Source organism: Aspergillus tubingensis, assembly GCF_013340325.1.
Source record: "Aspergillus tubingensis WU-2223L DNA, scaffold_11, whole genome shotgun sequence".
Classification (NCBI taxonomy): domain Eukaryota; kingdom Fungi; phylum Ascomycota; class Eurotiomycetes; order Eurotiales; family Aspergillaceae; genus Aspergillus; species Aspergillus tubingensis.
The window spans coordinates 2,098,748-2,119,724 of NW_023336285.1; the positions used below are offsets into that span (position 1 = coordinate 2,098,748).

The 20,977-nt window shown below is 47.1% G+C and overlaps 9 protein-coding genes across 9 annotated transcripts; 4 read left to right on the forward strand and 5 right to left on the reverse strand.

Annotated features, from left to right (window-relative positions):
* Positions 1-51: 51 nt before the first annotated feature.
* On the forward strand, positions 52-3,282 carry AtWU_10044 (116 kDa U5 small nuclear ribonucleoprotein component; the record flags this gene model as incomplete). The annotated part of the gene is made up of 4 exons (XM_035505150.1): positions 52-71; positions 146-303; positions 367-2,595; positions 2,720-3,282. 4 exons carry the CDS (start codon positions 52-54, stop codon positions 3,280-3,282), a joined length of 2,970 nt encoding a protein of 989 aa, XP_035361043.1.
* Positions 3,283-3,468: 186 nt separating this feature from the next.
* Positions 3,469-4,139, reverse strand: AtWU_10045 (iron-sulfur cluster assembly protein CIA2; the record flags this gene model as incomplete). Its single annotated transcript, XM_035505151.1, has 2 exons — positions 3,469-3,842; positions 3,914-4,139. The coding sequence occupies 2 exons, from the start codon at positions 4,137-4,139 to the stop codon at positions 3,469-3,471; spliced, it is 600 nt and encodes a 199-aa protein (XP_035361044.1).
* Positions 4,140-7,435: 3,296 nt separating this feature from the next.
* Positions 7,436-10,469, forward strand: AtWU_10046 (Zn(II)2Cys6 transcription factor; the record flags this gene model as incomplete). The annotated part of the gene is made up of 9 exons (XM_035505152.1): positions 7,436-7,490; positions 7,584-7,628; positions 7,688-8,212; positions 8,273-8,614; positions 8,683-8,964; positions 9,013-9,566; positions 9,619-9,900; positions 9,961-10,076; positions 10,151-10,469. 9 exons carry the CDS (start codon positions 7,436-7,438, stop codon positions 10,467-10,469), a joined length of 2,520 nt encoding a protein of 839 aa, XP_035361045.1.
* Positions 10,470-11,293: 824 nt separating this feature from the next.
* Positions 11,294-11,521, reverse strand: AtWU_10047 (CDC26 family anaphase-promoting complex subunit; the record flags this gene model as incomplete). The annotated part of the gene is made up of 1 exon (XM_035505153.1): positions 11,294-11,521. The coding sequence occupies one exon, from the start codon at positions 11,519-11,521 to the stop codon at positions 11,294-11,296; it is 228 nt and encodes a 75-aa protein (XP_035361046.1).
* Positions 11,522-11,717: 196 nt separating this feature from the next.
* AtWU_10048 (uncharacterized protein) lies at positions 11,718-12,936 on the forward strand (the record flags this gene model as incomplete). The annotated part of the gene is made up of 2 exons (XM_035505154.1): positions 11,718-11,826; positions 11,990-12,936. 2 exons carry the CDS (start codon positions 11,718-11,720, stop codon positions 12,934-12,936), a joined length of 1,056 nt encoding a protein of 351 aa, XP_035361047.1.
* Positions 12,937-13,146: 210 nt separating this feature from the next.
* Positions 13,147-14,074, reverse strand: AtWU_10049 (ribosome-recycling factor; the record flags this gene model as incomplete). Its single annotated transcript, XM_035505155.1, has 2 exons — positions 13,147-13,494; positions 13,601-14,074. 2 exons carry the CDS (start codon positions 14,072-14,074, stop codon positions 13,147-13,149), a joined length of 822 nt encoding a protein of 273 aa, XP_035361048.1.
* A 695-nt stretch (positions 14,075-14,769) lies between these two features.
* hscA (putative Hsp70 chaperone (HscA)) lies at positions 14,770-16,956 on the reverse strand (the record flags this gene model as incomplete). Its single annotated transcript, XM_035505156.1, has 7 exons — positions 14,770-15,038; positions 15,089-15,569; positions 15,629-16,336; positions 16,413-16,578; positions 16,626-16,752; positions 16,809-16,859; positions 16,914-16,956. The coding sequence occupies 7 exons, from the start codon at positions 16,954-16,956 to the stop codon at positions 14,770-14,772; spliced, it is 1,845 nt and encodes a 614-aa protein (XP_035361049.1).
* A 1,167-nt stretch (positions 16,957-18,123) lies between these two features.
* On the forward strand, positions 18,124-18,634 carry AtWU_10051 (cyclin-dependent protein kinase regulatory subunit CKS1; the record flags this gene model as incomplete). Its single annotated transcript, XM_035505157.1, has 4 exons — positions 18,124-18,227; positions 18,285-18,429; positions 18,488-18,546; positions 18,598-18,634. The coding sequence occupies 4 exons, from the start codon at positions 18,124-18,126 to the stop codon at positions 18,632-18,634; spliced, it is 345 nt and encodes a 114-aa protein (XP_035361050.1).
* Positions 18,635-18,878: 244 nt separating this feature from the next.
* Positions 18,879-19,736, reverse strand: AtWU_10052 (DsbA family protein; the record flags this gene model as incomplete). Its single annotated transcript, XM_035505158.1, has 5 exons — positions 18,879-18,956; positions 19,011-19,058; positions 19,117-19,515; positions 19,573-19,592; positions 19,658-19,736. 5 exons carry the CDS (start codon positions 19,734-19,736, stop codon positions 18,879-18,881), a joined length of 624 nt encoding a protein of 207 aa, XP_035361051.1.
* Between the last annotated feature and the right edge of the window lie 1,241 nt (positions 19,737-20,977).

Here is a 20,977-nt window from a genome sequence, read left to right on the forward strand (position 1 = left end):
AAGGAAAAGTAAACCCCGGAAGATTCGCCTCTAGTCCAACCACGTTGGAAAATGGACGATCTTTACGATGAGTATGTCTCAATTGGTCACCATGCCCCTCATCCCACCTTGCGCACGGCTGATTATTCTCTTCGCTTTCCGGCAGGTTTGGCAACTATATTGGAGAGGTAGATGGGTCGGACGAGGAGTCCCCGCGTCATGAGGATGCCCATCCTCAGGCTTTCGCTTTTGAAGAGGCGTTCGGGGATGGTGACGACGATGAAGCGCATGACGTTGATGAGCAACAGTTAATGGATGTCGATGGTAGAGTTACCTTTTCCATGTTCACCTCGTTAGCAAGGTCCGCCTTACTGATACCAGTCACAGAGGGCCCGTCGAACGCGGTCATCCTTCACGAAGATAAACAATACTATCCCAGTGCACAACAGGTATATGGCGAGGATGTCGAGACTCTGGTGCAGGAGGAGGATGCACAGCCTCTGTCCGAGCCCATCATCGCCCCGGTCCAACAGAAGAAGTTTGCGATTGAAGAAGCCGAATTGCCTCCCGTCTATTATTCACGGGAATTCATGACGGATTTGCTCAGCTACCCGGACCAAACAAGAAACATCGCTCTCGTCGGTCATTTGCACCATGGAAAAACGGCTTTCATGGACATGCTAGTCACTCAGACCCATGATCTCACCGGTCGCCTCGAGAATCGGACAGGCAAGCGGAAAGAGGAACAACTACGCTACACCGACGTTCACTTTCTGGAAAGAGAAAGAGGTCTTTCCATCAAAGCGTCACCCATGAGCTTGGTGCTTCAGGGCACAAAGGGCAAATCTCACTTGTTTAATATCATTGACACCCCCGGGCATGTGAACTTTGTGGACGAGGTGGCTACTGCTTGTCGGTTGGTCGATGGCGTGGTTCTTGTAGTAGATGTGGTCGAAGGTGTCCAGGCCAACACCGAGCAAATAATCAAGCATGCTATCCTTGAAGACTTGCCGCTTACATTGGTTGTGAACAAGATGGACAGACTAATCCTGGAATTAAAGATCCCTCCGAACGACGCTTATTTCAAGCTGAAACATGTGATCGAGGAGGTCAACACTATCATCGAGAACGTACTGCCTGGACAGGGCGCTGCAAGGCGGCTGAGCCCCGAGAAGGGAAACGTCGCCTTTGCTTGCGCCTCCATGGGCTGGTGCTTCACGTTGCATTCATTTGCTAAGATGTATTCTGAGACGCATCCACAAATTGAAGCAGCCGCATTTTGTTTGCGCCTATGGGGCGATATATTTTTCAATCCGAAGAGTCGAAAATTCACACGAAAGGGAGTGGAAGAAGGTTCTAAAAGAACGTTTGTTCAATTTGTTCTCGAGCCCATATACAAACTTTACTCGCACACATTAAGCGAGAGCCCGGAGGACTTAAAGGAAACGCTTTCTAGCGTTGGTATTAGTCTTAAGCCGTCACAGCTCAAGACAGATGCAAAGACTTTGCTGAACCTTGTCTGTGAACAGTTCTTCGGGTCAGCAACAGGCTTTGTGGACATGGTTCTCCAGCATGTGCCTTCGCCTGCAGAGGGTGCTCAAAAGAAGCTTGATCGGTACTACACTGGGCCTCTCGATTCTAAGGTGGCGGCAGCTATGGCTGCCTGTGATTCCGATGGTCCACTGGTCGTACATGTTACTAAACTTTTTAACAGTTCGGACGGTTCAAAATTTCACTCCTTTGGCAGGATAATGAGCGGCACAGCTCGTCCTGGCCAACAGGTCCGTGTCCTTGGCGAAGGTTATACCCCCGAAGATGAAGAAGACATGGTTGTTGCGACCATTTCCGACACATGGATTGCTGAGTCTTGCTATAACATCCCAACAAGCGGCGTACCTGCCGGCAACTTGGTTCTTCTAGGAGGTGTGGATAACTCTATTGTGAAGACGGCGACTATCGTGCCTCTCACCTTGGAAGACGATGAGGATGCATACATCTTCCGATCAGTTCGGCATATAACAGAGTCCGTCTTCAAGGTTGCTGTCGAGCCAGTTAATCCGTCGGAATTGCCCAAGATGCTTGAGGGTCTCCGAAAAGTCAACAAAAGCTACCCGCTGATATCCACAAAAGTGGAGGAGTCTGGCGAGCATGTAGTTCTCGGAACGGGCGAGCTATATATGGACTGCGTGCTTCATGACCTACGAAGACTATATTCTGAAATGGAGATCAAGGTTTCAGATCCTGTTACACGCTTCTGCGAGACTGTTGTGGAGACCTCGGCTATCATGTGTTATTCCATCACGCCAAACAAGAAGAACAAAATCACGATGATTGCAGAGCCTCTGGATGAAGGGATCGCCGAGGATATCGAGAGCGGTGCTGTCAATATCAAAGACCCGATTCGCAAAGTGTCGCGCTTTTTCGAAGAGCGGTACGACTGGGACAAACTTGCAGCCAGGAGTATCTGGGCTTTCGGTCCAGACGAGATGGGCCCCAACATCTTACAGGATGATACGCTACCATCGCAGATCGACAAGAAGTTGCTTGGGAGCGTAAGAGATTCTATCACGCAAGGATTTACTTGGGGAACACGAGAAGGTCCTCTTTGCGAAGAACGTGAGTGCACCATGCTTCCCTTGAATGTTTTGAAAATTATAGCACCCAGATCCTACGCATAGGGGGGTTATATCGCTATAGAAGCAGAAGAAGAGCGGTTCATTGTGACTAACTGCAAGAATAGCCATTCGGAATGCGAAATTCAGGCTCACCGACGTTTCTCTCGCCGACCAAGCCATTTACAGGGGTGGTGGTCAAATCATCCCCACAGCTCGACGAGCGATTTACTCATCTTTCCTCATGGCATCACCACGCCTAATGGAACCTATTTACTCTTGCACGATGACTGGACCGGCGGACGCTGTCGCATCAGTGTACACAGTCCTTTCAAGAAGAAGGGGCCATGTACTCTCCGATGGACCCATAGCAGGAACTCCACTCTATTCCGTTCGTGGTTTGATCCCCGTGATAGATTCATTCGGGTTTGAAACAGATCTCCGAATCCATACACAGGGTCAAGCTGCCGTTAGTCTAGTCTTCGATAAGTGGAGCGTCGTCCCAGGGGATCCACTGGATCGCGATGTCAAGTTGAAGCCCTTAGAGATGGCGCCCGCCATGGCCACAGCCCGCGACTTCGTTTTGAAAACGCGGAGACGTAAAGGATTGGCTGAGGATGTCACTGTCAGCAAGTTTTTGGAACCAGAGCTCTGGAAAGGTTTGAAGGAAAGTGGCGTTTTAGACTCCTGAGCTATTTTTTGTCGATAGGTGGAAAGAAGCGGCAACAAGCGCCGTAAGTGGCTCTTGTTCCTTTTTTCATATTGTTGTATAACTATCGGAAGTCAAATCGAGTCATCATCGAAACGGGTATTTTTATGGCATAGTAGAGACGCCGACGAGGGTCATAAACGGCGCCCGGATAGCAGTACAATCGAATTATTGGCATGTTTCGAGCATCTTTGCGATGACGCCCATTAGCGTACCATTTTCCAGTGCAGCAGCCACCCTTTCTTTGTCGGCCAACTGCTTATTCACTTCATCGGCAGTGCTATGTGTCCCTTCCTTGATCCGGACATCCACACGAAAACGCGGAGGTAATGATTGCTCCAATCGAACTCGTACACCAAGACCTATAACTGTGGCCAGACTGCAATGTGTTATCGTCGGGGTTATGAGAACGGATACTGTCCGAAGAAGCGAGCTCGGTACATCCGGCAAGGTTGGTTTGATAGAAATGTCAGGCAGCGAAACGACTGCCAAAGCTCCAAGTGAAATGGGATGCTCGGGGTCGGATATGGTCGACACAAGATCTGAGAGATTGTCAGGTAATCGGCTCCCGGGCGACTCGGTCCCCTTGTTTAGGAACAAGCGGGAGGCTTACCGTAGATCTCCTGTTCATCAATCGGCTCTTCCATCAAATCAACATCTTCATCAGACTCTTCCGATTCACTCAGACTGAAGTTGGTGGGATCCGCTAGAGAGGGGAGCGCTGACGCAAGGATTCCGCCTCCGTAAGTGCCCGCTTTGCATGATGAAGGACGCAGACGGGTGGGAAGATCTGCAGCATTCAAAATAGTCGGATTCGAATTTTGCATCGAGGACTCCATGATCGCTTATGCTGTATACAAGTGGTTATCGATAAAAGCGCGCAAGAAGCACCGAGAGGGGCAAATTGGAGGCAAGAGGGGATGGTAAGCCCTAGCACATCATATGCTCAACTAATGCGGTATCTTGAAGAAATGGAACAACCTTTTTCCTGATGGTTGCTTTTGATATCGGTCAAAAGAAAAGACAAAGCTTCTCGGTGCGTGTTGCCCAATGACAGATGAAACCCAAGCAAGTTTTTATGTCTTTAATCTATACTAGTTTTTTTTATGAATTGTTTTTATGAATTTAGAAATCAGAGAGAATAGAAGGTCAGACTAAGGAGGAAGAGGGAAACCACTACATCGGTAGCAGAACCAAACGCGTGCAGATACCTAAGAAGTGCGTATGGACATCAACCAGGTGGGCAAAGTACAACTTCGGGTGGGCGGACCAGCCCTTCGAGTACTCCAGTGTACATAGGCACTGCAACAATTCAAATGACTTTTTTCCGAATACAGCAGCGCTAACGCAGTAAGTATGAATTTAACGATGCTGTCAATGCTTCAAAATACCATCAACATCATAGCCTACTTGTGTCTAGGCAGCTACCAATAGGTGATGAAGGTTCTAGATCCAGTGAGTGTAACAAATTTAAGTCAGCAGCAGCGATTACTAGTCGCATACAAAGGACCAAGAAGTCCCCGCCCTAGCGAGCTGTTGTGTTTCCTGGGCGGGCGAGGAGGAGGAGGAGGAGGAGGAGGGGAGGGGGATGGCTTGTTTTAAAGAATGACGCATCACTGCTATCTAATTGATTGGTTATTTGGGGGATGTCTTTCTATTGAGTTGCTTGATAATAATTGGAACTAATGGCCCCAGGCGAATTACTTCCGCAAAGGTCCTCCATAGTTCATACGTAGCTTGTGTCATAGTAGGTACTAATTTGAACAGTACCGTAACCATTAGCCGTGCATAAGGGAAACAGTAAAACAGTAAGCTTACCACTCAGACAAGCAGGATCGGAAAGCTTTCTGGTGATACCATACCCATTGCTTCAGCCTTGGGAGTCATATTATTTTTGTTTTGAGGAAATAATCAAGACACTTTCTAGTCCTTGACATGTTGAGATTGGCGTCAGCTGAAGGAAATGGGGAGGAGAGGGACCCGGGGCGGAGGGGGAAGACGGTCGGTGTCACATTACGACCAAGGCATTTTGTACATACAGGTAATTGAAAGCCATTTTCCATAATGGAGGGTGCTGCTAGTACTAGTCTAGTCTATTTAACTGGTACTATCCATCTACTACAGAGTAGCTACATGGGTACTGGATACGGTGGACTAGATAGCGCGCACGAGGGCGTGGATCGTGTATTAATTAAGTACGCATGAGCGGGGGAAGTCTAGTAGTACTACAATATACCGAAGCACCAAAATAAATACTGAAATCACACAATACGCGCAGAAAAAAAAGAAAAGAAAGAAAGAAAAAGGGAAAAGGGAAGGGGGGAAAAAAAGAAAAAAAGAAAAAAAAAAAACCCCCTAATGAAAATCAATAGCTGTACGTCGCAATCCGTAGTTCGGGGCACTATTTTCAAGGTCAAGAAGATCAAGATCCTTTTAAAACCCGATTTTAACTAGGGATCGTCCTTCCCGTGGAGGGGACGAGGAGGGGGGACCGCGGTCCCATTAAACCGACGGCCATGAGGCCTATATGAAGACACACTACTTTGGGCGCCACTGGGAGTGACCGGGGGGGAAAGGTTGGTTTTAGTTCCAGAGGCCCCTCAAACTTCCGAGACGATCCTCAGAAAGTGGTGCATACCTCTTACCTAGGCCAGGCCAAAGATCCTTCCACCACGCGCCCGCTTCTACTCCTCCTCAGGGTATCGAGCGTGTTTACCCACCCCTGTTGTCGGGTCTCCGCACACTCGTCTCTTTATTATTGACTGATCGCTCGGATCTCCGTGCACTACTACGAACCACACTGCCTGCTATTATATCTACGGTTCAACTACGTACCAGGAGAATGAGGCGGCAAAGAGTGATGACTTAGCTAAGGAGACCGCATCAAGTTTCCGGCATAACCTCCCTATTCCTATACGGAGATCCTATTTCCATCCGGGAAAATCATTGATTGTATCGGTGGGCTTTCGATTCCCCTGATGCTCTTATCTTCTTGCCTCTCTGCTATTCCAAGCCGCTACTCCGTACTGCTCTTGCAATTACCCATCATCCCCAGGCCCGGCGTTTTGATCCTCTAGCCGTCTCCATACAATTCCCGGTTCATGCAGATGGTGACTTTCGCCTCCGAGTGTGATGCGCCAATCGACTTTATCTTCCTTCATAGTGCAAAGTCAATGGCGAGATTTCCATACTGACGTTACTGGTCTACGATGCAGACTGGATGAAAGTCATTCAACTCAACATATCAGGTACCAACAACTCCCCCGCTTGCTTAACGTTCCCTTCACCATATATCGTGGGGATCTCTTCCCATCTCTCACTGTTGGCCGCTCTTGTATTTCCGGCGTATGCAGGAAGCCACCTTCTTATTCCCTCCCCTCTCGATTTATGCCCTCAATGATAGTCTTTTCTCCGTCCCTAGCCCGGATTCTCACTGTTACCCTATACCCTACCTTTCATTTGTCCTCACTTCTGTCATCGTTTACAACTGACATCATGTAATATATAATCGCAGCTTCCTCATATCTTTCCCTTCCCTGAGCTCCCAAGTCTCAGTTGTCGCCGCTTAATGGGATCGCAGCAAACTCGACCTTCTCTTGAAGCTTACCTTTCGTGAAACAGTCAGTCGCGCCAGTACTCCTAGGGTTCAACATTCCGCTACACCCATAGCTGCGCTGTCTTTATGGCACCCATCTATGACCCGAAAACTGACCAGATCGATGCAGGAGACCATAGTACAGAGACCACAGGTCACACTCTTTTATCGCCGGATGACGCTGTCTTGTTCCCGCCGTTGACGATAGATATTCCTACCTTACCGCATCGTTCTTCTCGGTCGCAACTCGTTACACCTCCTTCCCATCTCCTCTCCCCTACTCAGAACAGGAGTGGGATCCATTGCGCAAGTGTGGGATTAAAGCTACAATAGTGTGAAGACCCTACTAGCGCCCATTAAGTCGACAGTGAAAGGTTCAGAATACATTCTACATTGGTTCCGTCCGCATAAGGCAGGTCCTGCGGATACTTTCCTTTGCCTCGACTTTTTTTTTTCTCCGGGACCTGAAGATTGTTGCATGCTGGTCCGGTCCACTTTTTCTTGCGCTGCCTCATAGCTTGTGTCGCTGTCCCTGCAAAGATGCAAGGTTTCACATTCACACCCCCGACAGGCCCACCCAGGGAAGGCCAGAAAAGTAAGACCCCCTCCCCCTCGGTAGTTACCATTTGTCATTTGAATATGTTGCCCGTCTCTTGCTTCAGTTATATGTTGACCGCTTTTGATACAGACTATGTATTCGTTGATGAACATAACAGGCATAAGAGGCTCAAAGGTATGTTTGACCGATAGTGGACTTGGCTTCGTTGCGTCTAATTACGAGCCTATCTTCAGTAATGCGAGCTTGCAATGGCTGCAGGAAACGGAAGATCAAGTGTGATGCTGCTACAACAAACACGTGGCCTTGTTCGGCATGCACACGCTTGAAGTTAGTATGCGTTCCTCCAACAATTGGGCATGATGGCGAGTATCCTGCAGTGGAAAGCGTTGAAACCAATCCTGTCGACTCGTTGGGCGCGTCGAACACATCAGAACCCTCACTATCGTCATATACGAGCTCCCAAACATATCGAGATTCCGGGCCACCTTCAATGAGTAGCATGCACCCATATAATGACAACATCGGGATCTATCCACAATTTGCGCATTCTACTCCAGGCCAGCCAAATGTCTACGACATGAGGTCGCCCCAAGTGGCCATGCCACATCATCAATACACTCAGTCACAGATGTTCTCCAACGATCAAACTCAGCCTCTGGGAACCGCAGAAAGTGATATATACAGTGAGCACGACCAGTCCACTGCAGAGAACCTCAGCGAGGTCTTAGGGGAGCTCAAGATAGACGAGACTGGTATTGGTGAGCTATTCTAGCCTTCGTAACGTGTCTTACAGACGGAACGTATTAACATAGATTCAGCGCCGTACATCAGACAGCAACGAAGGGAAAGGGCTGAACCAGAAATCCCGACCCAGGATGAAGTAGACGAAAAGTTACCACCTCTCAGTACCGGAGCTGGAGCCACTATACGCATCCCGCCCGAACTCATGCCATCTGATGACGAGGTCATGAATTATTTCAAGATATATTTTGATGATATTCATCCTTACGTCCCTGTCATCCATCGATCTCATCTGTACTATCAGTGGCAACACGAACGAAGCTCAATATCTCCGCTTCTACTCGAGGCACTATTTGCATGCGCAGGGAGGCTATCGGACGACCCGGCCCAAGGAGCACAGTGGCTCGCATTAGCAAACAGTGAGGCGACAAACATACCCACGCACCTGTACGCCACGTCGTATACTGACTGCGAATCATCTTGTTAGGGCACGAATCTAGTTTTATGGACGAACCTCGCCTCAGTACGATACAAGCTCTGCTTCTACTGTTGAAGGCCCGAGAGTCACGGCCTAAGAAAGGTTATTATTACCGTTCTTGGCAAACCGTCAAAACGATCATCTCCATGGCGAAAGATCTGGATATCCATGAACATAACAATCTCCACACGGAAGGCAGGTCTTGCGACTTGAATCCGGTAGAATGCTTGGTGCAGACACGGGTCTGGCAGGCCCTCCTGGTTGTCGAAGTCATGATAGGAGCGCCGCAGGGTACGTCTTTTGATTCTCGTAGTATATATACTGGCTGACTATTCCCAGGGCGCTCCGATTACGGTGTGGACCATGAGACAGTAAATACGAGTCCAACTTTGGATATCAGAGGCCTTGATCAGTTCGAAATGGATCGGTCAAGGCAATATGCGTACTTCGTCCGGAATGCACGCCATATTCGCATCATTGCCGACATATATCATAAGATAAAGAAACAAAAAGATTGGGGGGCTAATCCTAAGTTCGTTGAAAAGAACCCTCTCTTTACCGACTGGCTTCAGAGTTTACCACCGGATCTACAAGTCAACTATCCTCCCGATGGCTCACCACCATGGATTCCATCACATTTTGTCGGAAATATGCACTCCCACTGTCATCTTGGGATTATCCTGTTGCACCGTCCACAATTAATAGCCTCCAAATCTTTTGCGGCAGGGGGAGGTTGGAAGATGCATATGGCGTTATGCTACTCTTCGGCAAAATACCTTTGTAGGCTCCAAGAAGCCATTCTGAACCGCTTTGGGCTGTCTGGCCTGCTTTTCATGCAAAGGGGCATAAATTTCACAATATACACCATCTTGACATGCACAATGCTGCACCTTGTGAGGATTCTGGGCCTTTTATGGTATTGACGGTCAGCTAACGCTACAACAGGTGGCCATAACATCTCCAGACCCGAATTTTCATACGGACGCGCGGGAATACTTCACACGACACATGCGAATACTTGAGCGTTGTTCTTCTGCTTGGCCTATGCCAGAGTTACAAGCGCAAATAGATTCATTGCGTTTCGCCTTTTCAGCTGATGTGAACCGACCTTTCGATTTGAAGCCAACTTTCCCATATGGGAGTCCCTCCGAGCCATATCACCCAAGCCCGCCAATAGATTCACATTACGCTTCTCAAATCAGTCAAGTACCTGGCGTTCAAAGTAGAGTGGGTTATGCAGCTTATCCTGTAACTCCTCCAATATCAGCTGGTACTGAAGATTCAAAGTCCGATTCCTCTCAGCTCCAGCCCTTGGGATTAATCCCCTCCCAATCGATCTCCACCCACGGAATGAATGCGCCTTTGGTTGATGAAAATAGCTGGGATCCTACTCGTATTATCAAGTAAGGAACCCCTTTCCCCAAGAAAAGAAATATTAACCCCGAGAAATGGCCGCTGACTGTTACAAACCGTGTAGTCAATGGGATATGGCATTTTCTATTGGTACACCCACTGTGACAACAAACTCCCCACCAATGGCTCTGAGCAATCCTGCTCAGGCTGTTCAACCTTCTTTACCTGACCATTTCCCCGTACAATATGAGCAGCAATCAAAGGTTACCCCGGTCGCGCCAGCTCCCATGCCACAAACTCAATTCACTGGGCAACAAGTTTTGTTCACAGCGCGAGATTGGCAACAAAGTGTAGCTAGTGTGTACGATCCAAACGGTCTCAAACGGCGGTGGAATTATTCAGTCGACCTAGGAACCGAAGGCACTTCAAAGCGCCAGCGGTAACGCGTTCTATTCAGCACAGCTGGGAGACTCGGGGCTGTCTTCAAAACGCAGGGGTCACTTCTAGAGTTCCTGGTTGCTGCAATTTATAGCGCCCGCCAGAGATATTCGCTCTTTTCACCTTGGCGTGTCTTTTTGGTTGCTGGTTCCTGTAGGTATGCTGGTCATGTTACTTTGCTCCCAAAGCAGACATGCTTTCCATGTACAAATGATAGCTTATCCAAATGAGTACCACACAACGCTCAAAGTTTTTAGCTACTGCTTCTCTCTGTCTCTTTTTCTCTTGTGTAGCATAAGGATCTTATTTCAAATCAACGCTGTAATGGCATATGGTCTATCACTCCGCATTTTAACAGAGCGTCCGCCCAGTGAAATTGTTTTCATTCACTCTGGCATTATGTGTTGGGCCACTTCAGTCGACCGAGATAAATCTCCATCGGCTTGCAGTGGCCTCTATACAATTGCATTCTATGACGATCCCAGTTGATACTATAATCATAAGGAATTATGAGACAGGCAGGAATAGATACGTGGTATAGTGAAAAGTGTAAGATTCGCAGTATAGATTACAAACTAAGCACGCCGTCGAGAATAGACTTAAGAAATGTTATGCGCAAGTTGTGGGGGTAATAATATTGCTGTAAATTATGCACTTGTAGCAGGAGGATTTGGCCTGCGCAAGGCTAAACCTTGATGTGTGTAGGACATTCGAATTATTCATTGCCAATCGGGGCTCTCTTGGTCTCAGGAAGTGCTGATGATGCCCAAATACTAGGCATGAGTTGGTAGCCAGGAGAAGCCAACGTGTTGGGCAAACCCTTCGAGAGTTAATTGCGTCGATTGATGCCGATGCGCTCTTCACGCGAGCGGACTATTCTCGCCTTGTCCCCTGGCAATGGCTTGAGCTCATCGCTGGGGTCAAGATTGACATTGGAGCTAGTGCTGGCATGGCCTTCGGTACGAGTTTCTTTGGAGAGCTGTCGGAGCCGTGATTGTTCAAAAGTCGCAAGGTCTTCGGAGGTTATAGCTATAGCGGTGGGTTTGCGACGCAACATATTTGATCGTGATACCGAAGCTATGAGGATAATAATGAGTAGTGACTAGAGAGGCTTGCCGCTCCCACGGGAGTTGTCTGGAGTATGCTTCTGTCGCGCAGCACGTGACTTTGTAGCATTTAGAGGTAACGAACATTTTTAGTCTCCCTCTTATCCAGGCCTTAGATATTCATCAACAAGGATGCTCCAACAACGGATGGTGCTTCTACGCCCTCGGGGTGCCAGGGCAATAGAAGGGACTCTTTCATCAATTCGTCGGTTTTCGGCTACTTTTTTACAAGCAAAAGATTCCAACAATCACTCCAGTAAGTGTGCTCCGCTATAGTCTCCGTCCGCCCAGTTCACAGTTGCATTGCTCTCGTCTTACTTTCCCCCCTCAACTGGTCTCTGTCCTGGACACTTGTTGTTATCGTCCGGGAATACTATCATATCTCAGACCATAGTCACTCGTCTTTCTAACTAATGCAGATGCGAATGCAACCGAGGGTTCCGCAGCCTCTTCCGCCGCCGGACGTCCCAGTGCGCAAACCAGAAGAAACAACATTCCGCCGGCGAACCTGAACATTCGGAGCGTCAACCAAGAACGACCTCGTCCCCGACGGATAGTAGATGCGAGATCTCTCGCCGCCTCTCAAGCCACTGGCCAACCAGCAAACATCCTTAAGAATCCCAGGGCTCGCAATCCTCGAGGCAACCGATCCACCGCTTCTCGGGGCCCTAGAGCTGGGCCAAAGAAGAAGGTTCAATCTAGAGATGGGCGAGCAGGCCGTTCTCGACGCACCGAGAGGTCCGGCCAGGAAGATTCAACATCCAATTCAGCATTCCATGAAGCCTCGATCAACGCTGTCTTCCGAGAACTCGCTGAACAAGCGGCGCCCAAGCCTGTCCAGTACAATCCCGAGTCGATCTCCTTAGCTTCACTGAAGGAAACATGGCCATCTCTACCCACCGACATTGACGCTCATACTGCCGGAGTCGTTGAGAAGTTGTCTCTATTCGGCGATCGCTACGCAAATGATTATGTACCTCCAAATGAGCTGGGCAAGCGACTTTATCAGGGCAAATTTGTCCGCTTTTCGAGTGAGGAGGAAAAAGCTGAGGCCATCTCTGAAGCGAACAAGCTATCGCAAGAACGCGCAGACAAGTTGTCCCAGCGAAAAGGCGATCTTGTGGAACCACGTCATGTCAACTTCAGTCCACTCAACACCAAGGACCAAGGCTCACTTCTTGGACTTCTTGTTCAGGGCAATTATCCTAAGTCTAAAGCCAAACAGGCGGACAACCTCTCAATCGTTGACAGTGTCTCTGAAAACCTCAGAAACAATGCAACGTATCACACAGTCGGCAAATCCTCTGCGTTCATTGCGAAGTTGGACTCGCTTTTAGCCGCCAGTCGCATGACAAAACGCCCCTGAGAACCTTGTTTTCTGATACCATCAGTATCCTTACTATGTACCTATACTTTTGCAGCTTTTCATGATCCCTTGTTATCTTTGTCATTGTTTACATTTATGCCTTGCAAGTGACTGTAGAATACATTACTCTCTGAAATAAGTTACAGAACTCGTGTTCATATCACCATTTGAGTTCACTCAAAGCTGGTCTTTCAGCAGTGTATTTCCTCATTACGCCCGCTCCATAGCCTTCCTTGTAGCCTCAAACAGTTCCTTCACTTCCTTCTGACCTTTCTCTGCAAGCTTTTCCATCTGTTCTTGGGCCTTCCGAACGTCATCTGGCCTGGCAATCTTCTTTTTCTGCAAATCCTGAAGACGTTTATGTACAGCACTGCGTGAATCACGGACGGCACCGGCAGCTTTCTCCATTGCCGCCTTTGCCAGAGCGATCGTTTGATCCCGAGACTCTTTAGTCGGTGGGGGGATCGTGACGTTGAGCTGAAGAGAATTGTGAGGGTCGGCTTGCGGAGTTAACGACAAGTTGGAGGAAATTATTGACGATCGAATGGGCTTCACATGCTATATCAAAGACAGTCTGTGTCAGAACAAGACTCGAAAAATATTGAGAGAATTTGTCGGCTTCACGATAGTAGAGACAATTTCAAGGCACCAGTCAGTAACTCACATCTTCGTCAGAGGCCAAAATAGTTACCATCCGTCCACCCTTAGGAACAACTTGGGCAAGATCGCCCAGCTTGATCGATTGCTTGCTGCTCTTGTTCAGCTGCACACGAAGACTCTCAATTGATGCGGTATTGAACCTCCCCCCCACACGCATCTTAGAGAGCTCGTCTCTGAGTCGAGACAGGGCAGCCGCTATGCCATCATGCAGCTGTGAAAAATCATGCGGGTCTTCAGAACTTGCGCCTACTTTTGGCAACGGCTTCCCAGAATCTGCACCAGATGTAGCTTTCGTCTTGTCCTTCTTTTTACACCAAAAAGGCGAACTGGAAAAGCTTCTTTTGTCAGACGGAAGTGCTACCTTATGCTGAGTCCAAGGCCGAAGTTGATGCTCAGAAATCAAGTTATAGCGCAATCCAGTAAACGTTGAGCAGCGACGCATATAACTGAGGCCGGTAACTGCCGCACGGCGTTGCATTTTCGCTCTTCTTCTGCTTTTCAGATGCCCGATTTTGTTGGGTATGGGTCCTATATGCTTATCAGTAATAAGAAATCCCGCAGGGTACAGTTGCTCGAAGCAAACTGCGCGCAAGAATAGTTATAGACGAGGTTGGTAGGATTTGGTAAGATACACTGCCGAGGCAAAGGGAACAGAGCCACTTCCTGATCACGCGTCTCCTAGCGAGCCACCGATGTCTCCGCGTAGTAAATTACAAGATTAGTACATTTAGAACACAAGCAGCTCGCCATGGTAGCTATGACGACCTACAAAATGGTTATGGAAGGCAGTTTCAAATGGCAATTCTAACAAGTCGCCTTTCTCAAAGTCTAACGGTGGTGCGGGAAATACAGAGGCAATGTCTATAGGGGCAATACACTTTGGTTTGGCAAAGGGCTCGTGCAGTCATACGTAAGAAGAGCATTAAGATGATAAATAAGTTCATATATAAAATTTTCGTAAATTACTTTTTGCAATTTTGTACCCGGTCATGAATAAACACGCCTCATCTAAAAGGAAATTCCGTAGACGACGTTAAGGTCTCCAATCTAAGGTGAAGCAAAGAAATCGGTCACTTTGCGCAAGTTGGATGGTGGGACTGAAGGGTGAATGATAGAGGCAAGGGCAATTGTATGGTGCCGCACCTAGAGCATGATAGGATCGCAGAGATTTGTTTACCGAGTGGCCATGGCCTTGGTGATGAGTCTCTTGAGAGCAAGCTCCTTCTTCTTGAGATCTTCAGGAGTCGAGTCTTCGATCTCAAGCTGAGCCATGGCATCGCTGAGTGCCGATTCGATCTTCTCCTTGTTGCCACGCTTCAGCTTCAGCGACATGGTGGGGTCGGAAACAATCTCCTCAACACGCGAGATGTAGGACTCGAGCTGTTGGCGAGACTCGAACTTCTTGGTGAAAGCCTCATCGCTAGACTTGAACTTCGCAGCGTCTAGAAAATGTCAGTATGTCTGCATCGATCTCTGACTGCGTCAAACGTACCGTCAATCATCTGCTCAATCTCAGTGGTGGAAAGCTTGCCGACGGCATTGGAGATGGTAATGTTGGCACTACGTCCAGAGGACTTCTCGGTAGCAGTAACCTTGAGGATACCGTTGACATCAACCTCGAAAACGACCTCGAGAGCGGCCTCTCCAGCCCTCATGGGGGGGATGGGAGCGAGGGTGAACTCTCCCAGAGAGGTGTTGTCAGCGCAGTTGGTACGCTCACCCTGGTAAACGGGGAACTGCACGGTTGTCTGGTTATCGACAACGGTGGTGAAAGTGCGCTTCTTGATCGTAGGGACAGTCTGACCACGGGCCACAACAGGAGCGAAGATGTTACCCTCCATAGCAACACCGAGAGAAAGGGGAACGACATCAAGCAGGAGGAGGTCCTGGGTTTCAGCCGAAGAAGCCTTTCCAGACAAGATACCGGCCTGGACGGCGGCACCATAGGCAACGGCCTCATCGGGGTTGATGCTCTTTAATTCAAATTCGTTAGGACAAGACTTGTTAGACAGATGGCGAGAGTAGCACTTACCTTCTCAAGCTTCTTGCCATCGAAGAAGTCGCTAAGCAGCTTCTGGATACGAGGGATACGGGTGGAACCACCAACGAGGACGATCTCATCGACCTTGCTCTTCTCAAGGCCAGAGTCCTTGAGAACCTGCTGCACAGGCTCGAGAGTACCCGAGAAAGACTTGGCGTTCAGGTCTTCGAAACGAGCACGAGTGATAGAAGAGTTGAAGTCCTCGCCATCGAACAAAGAGTCGATTTCCACAGTAGTCTGGGTAGCGTTGGACAAAGTACGCTTAGCACGCTCGCAGGCGGTTCTGAGACGACGGAGGGCTCTCGCGTCACCGGAGAGGTCCTTGCCAGTCTTACGCTGGAACTCCTTCTTGAAGTGGTCCAGGAGGTTGGTATCGAAGTCTTGACCACCAAGGTGGGTATCTCCAGCAGTAGCCTTGACAGTGAAGACACCACCCTGGATGTTAAGGAGAGACACATCGAAAGTACCACCACCAAGATCGTAGATGAGAACGTTACGCTCCTTATCAGACTTGCCGGAGCCAAGGCCATAAGCGATCGCTGCTGCAGTGGGCTCGTTGATGATACGGAGCACGTTGAGACCAGCAATGGCACCAGCATCCTTAGTAGCCTGGCGCTGGTTGTCGTTGAAATAAGCGGGCACGGTGATGACTGCCTTCTCGACCTTCTTTCCGAGCTTGGTTTCGGCAACCTCTTTCATCTATAGTGATCTGTCAGTATCGCAAGAGGGAATGTAGCAAGCAATTCCGCGTTATTGGGATGAACAGGAATGTTACCTTCATCAAAACCATAGAAGAAATTTCCTGGGGACTGAAAGTCTTGGTTTCGCCAAGATACTCGACCTCAACCACGGGGTTTCCACCCTGATCAACAACCTTGAAGGGCCAGGACTCAACATCCTTCTTGACAATGGGGTCCTCGAACCGCCGACCGATAAGACGCCTGTATTTGATTAATAGTGAACATATGTCCAGCGAAAAGCTGCTTACTTGATGTCAAAGATGGTGTTCGTAGGGTTCATAGCGGCCTGGTTCTTCGCGGCTTCACCGATCAAGCGTTCCTTGTCGGTGAAAGAAACGAAGGATGGGGTAGTGTAGCTACCCTGCTCGTTGGCAACTGCATGTTTATAAGCTCACCAGCGCCGTGACTAGAGGACACAGGTAACGACATACTGATCTCAACATTGGTACCCTCGTAGTTGGCCACACAAGAGTAGGTGGTTCCTGAAATATCTCGTCAGTCATTACTTGGGACAACACGGTAGGGAAATGGCTCACCAAGATCAATGCCGATGGCACCTTCGTAAACTTCGTCGGCCATTTTGACAAATGTGTATGTCTTAAGACAGATAGGATAGAAAAATTGAAATGATGCCAAAAGGCAGGACGATTGTTGGAGGAGAGGAAGACTAAATAAATTTTGCCCCAGGCGCTGGAGTGGGAGCGGTTAAAATTTGGATGAAAAAAAAAGAAACCCACTTTGCAATTTTTCCTTCCTTCCTCGTTTTTTTTTTTTTTTTTTTTTTTTTTGCCCCTTCATTTCTCACCCAATCCGCTTCTTCGAGGACTGCCGGTTTTGGCGCGTTCTCGGCTGAGCTAAACCTGGGTTTCAAGCCCTGGTTGGCTGCTGGACTTCACTTCTTAGATAATCAGGCGATTCTTTCTTCGCTCTTTACTACTAGTCGATAGTAGTACTCAGATTGGGGCACTGGGTAATAGTACCTGTCGAGAAGTGTTGACTATGCTTCACTAGGATTTTGGTTCCCTTCTCCATGTTCAGTATGCAAGTTTGTTCCCTAAGATTCTTCACAAAAGCTTTTACCATACGATTAATCGGATTTGGTTTATCACACTGTGAGTGTAGAAAATTTCTCGTATAAGCCGTCCAGTAAGCCCGCACGATCCTTGACAAAATTGTGTTGGAAAGAGAAGAGTAGGCAGCAAAGGGTCCGACTGTGCTCCTCCAATCTTTCAGCGAAGGTAGGCCCCTTATGACCTTGACTTGTACATGGTTGGTATGATAAAAACACAATTCAGCCTACAGCTATCTAGTCCAAGCATCAGTTCTTGATACCTTAGGCACTAAAGCGGGTAGCTACTCCACTTGTATCCCAAACAGTCGAAGAGTCACTGCTCGGACATCTTAATGGAGGCTCTTTCTACGCCCTTAAACCAAGACAGCTTCGATCTACACCTCGCTTGTTATACACTTGAGAGGTCAGTGAGAAGAGACATATTTCGACAAGTCGTCACCACAACGTTATTTGCATCTCTTTGAGACTCGAAGTCCTGTCACCCATTCGCTTTTCCTCACTCTGCTACCAAAAGACTATTTACTTGTAAGTGTCTGCTTGGACCGTTTGTGAAGAACAGGCTGGGACTTTCTCTCAATAATCGCAACAATGTACGATTCGATGTTATTTTCTCTAACAGCAATCCGACTGCAGTGATTCCGATAGTGTCTGCCCCGCTACCCCCGCTTTTCCAGATGGACATCGATCTGAGCAGAAGGAATAAAAAGCCCCGCCCTTTGCTAGAATCTGAACGGGAGAGACTAGAGGAGTTCATTGATTCTATCCATTATTCAGCTAGGTATGCCGCAGGCAAGCGACAATCTTTTGGTGTGCCTCGACCTTACAGTAAACACAGATACTCAGATGACCAGTTCGAATACCGCCATGTCCAACTTCCCAAAAACATGCTCAAGAAAATCCCTGCAGACTATTTTGACAGTTCAAAGGGAACGCTAAAACTACTGTGGGAGGATGAATGGCGAGCACTTGGTATCACACAAGTACGTAAAAAGAGGTCGAACAAATTTATCACTGTAAGAGGTCTAATACCTTTATCAGAGCTTGGGTTGGGAACATTATGAAGTGCACGAGCCAGAACCACATATTCTTCTATTTAAGTAAGTATGGTGACCCTGCCATCGTTCTCTATTCCTAACCAACGCATATAGGCGCCCCTTGAACTATCAGCCGCCAGTATCACAGTAACTCGTCAGCTGGAACATTCCCGATGCCAACCTTGCCCCCGTCGCCTCAGAAATACCAATACGATATTCAAAAACTACAGTCACTGATAGTGGAGCTACGCATGCAAGAAGGCCCATATGATTAGATTGCATTCAGAAATCTCATCCTGTTGAGATATGCTCCTTGCTACCAAAGAATGCCCACAATTATCATCTGAACTTGAATACCTCCTGTTATCATACCACTCTCTTTTAGAGCACAATTCCTACGCTACATTCATGGCCAGCCATTGCTCCCATTGTGTGGCCGTGAAGCTGCTGCTGATACCTGGTTCCTCGACGCCCTAACCAGCGGAATCAGTGCACCAAATCGCTCAATTAATAATGAGACTGCTTACATTGAAATATACGGTCGGAGATACATGGACGCCGATTGTTCGACCTGACTGTTATATCTAGTTAGGATTCAATGTTGAGCACAGTAACAATATTTCAATGGCGCACCTTGACCATCAATTTGATATCATTCGTCACCTTGTTGCCGGTATTCAACTGTCCATCAGCAATAACTTCGCTGATGTTCAATAATTCGAGCATCTCGTGTTCATCCACACCAACTGTCGCGGCTATCTTCGCAAGTCTCTGATATGTCTTGTTGCGTGTCTCGTTAACAACACTGACATCAAAGAATTCTTCTTGGTGACTGAACAGTGCAGCGCTAAATTCCCAGAACTTGTCTGGAGCTATTTTCAACACCGCCGCACCAGCTTCATGCGTCAGAGTGGATGATGGATGCCAAGGTTGAATGTGCTGACGAAAGACAACCTGAAGTCTTGATTGATAATTTTGTAAGATAATTGGTCTCACCGATGTGTAGAATGTGCTGAATAGCTTTGCGGAGTACTGGAAGTAGTATATTTAGTACACTCTTCCTGCGTAGGGTGCTGTATAAGTACTAACAGGGCAGACATAATCAAGGTCTTCGATCATCAATGCGTTAGTCATTGGGGTACAGAAGAGCATTATCAGTATTAGATTAACATACATAGTTCGAGGGTATGCCATGGTTGCTGTAAGTTGGCTGTCAACAACTTCTGACCCGAAAATTTGGGATGAAGAGCCATTATCTTTACACCGACTATAGTCAACCCTTGTCCTTAAAGTATAGATACTGAGTAGTAGTGAGCTGGAAAGAAAGTGCCCCTCTACACAGTCCGTGCTTATCTGCGGGGGTAGAGTGATTACACATCAATTAACTAGTTGGTCTAGCTAACGTAAACCACAATCGCGCGGCCCGTACAATCGCGCGGCCCATCAGATATTGCCATATAAAAGTCATTTTTTAATCTTCAATATCTCAACCAATTTTGAAAATAATGGTTTTATCGTAAGAAAATAGATTAAGATAATCAGATATTATTTTTAACATTTTTTTCAGATTTTAATAACTACATATAACAGCTGGTAATATAAAATACCTGTAATTTATTTGTAATTTAAGATAACTCTTGAATTAAATATAAATAAATTATTTAAAATTATTTAAATACTCTAAATACATTTATTTTACTATTATTAATCTTGATTTAATATTGTAGACTTATATAAAGTGTAGTTATTGAGATATTATATTTATTATAAAAGATGAATTTTATATGGCTTTACAAGATGGGCCGCGTGATTGTGGTTTACGTTAACTATGTTAGTTAACTAGTTAGTTATAATTGATTAGTCAGATCATCATATGCTAAGATAACTAACTGACAGTAGCGTGCGAGTCAGCTATCTACATGATTCTATACAAAGAGACAAGTTCTTTTTATGATAATATATCTTAACCAGTGTGATAATTATCACTATATATATGTACATATATAAACATATTCATCAAGTTTTTCTATAAAATTTCCTGATCAGAATAGAATACTGTTTCATAACTTAAAGAGTTTTTATATTCTCAAAAAGTTATACGCTTCATAAATACGAAGGACTACTGATAACATGAAACATTATTTTCATAATCTTCAAAGTTCATCATAGCATCAAAGAAGATCTATTAGCAATTCTGACATAGAACAATGACTTAGATATGGTATAACATACGTGACTGACTCGGATGGATGGCCAGCGCGGCCGTGATAAATGTTAACTAACCTTTTTGGTAATTGATTGTCAATCAAGATAGTACTTGAGCTACTGAGCATCAGTAAAGAAAAATGGTTCATCCTCATGTATACACTTATTGAAGCTTACTACACTTGGTTTGACCAATGATAACTAACTAGCGCTCGAGTCGCCCTACATGTTTATGCAGAATCTGAAGTGGTGGTACGTAGTTTGGCTGGCGGCACGGACTTTGGCCAGG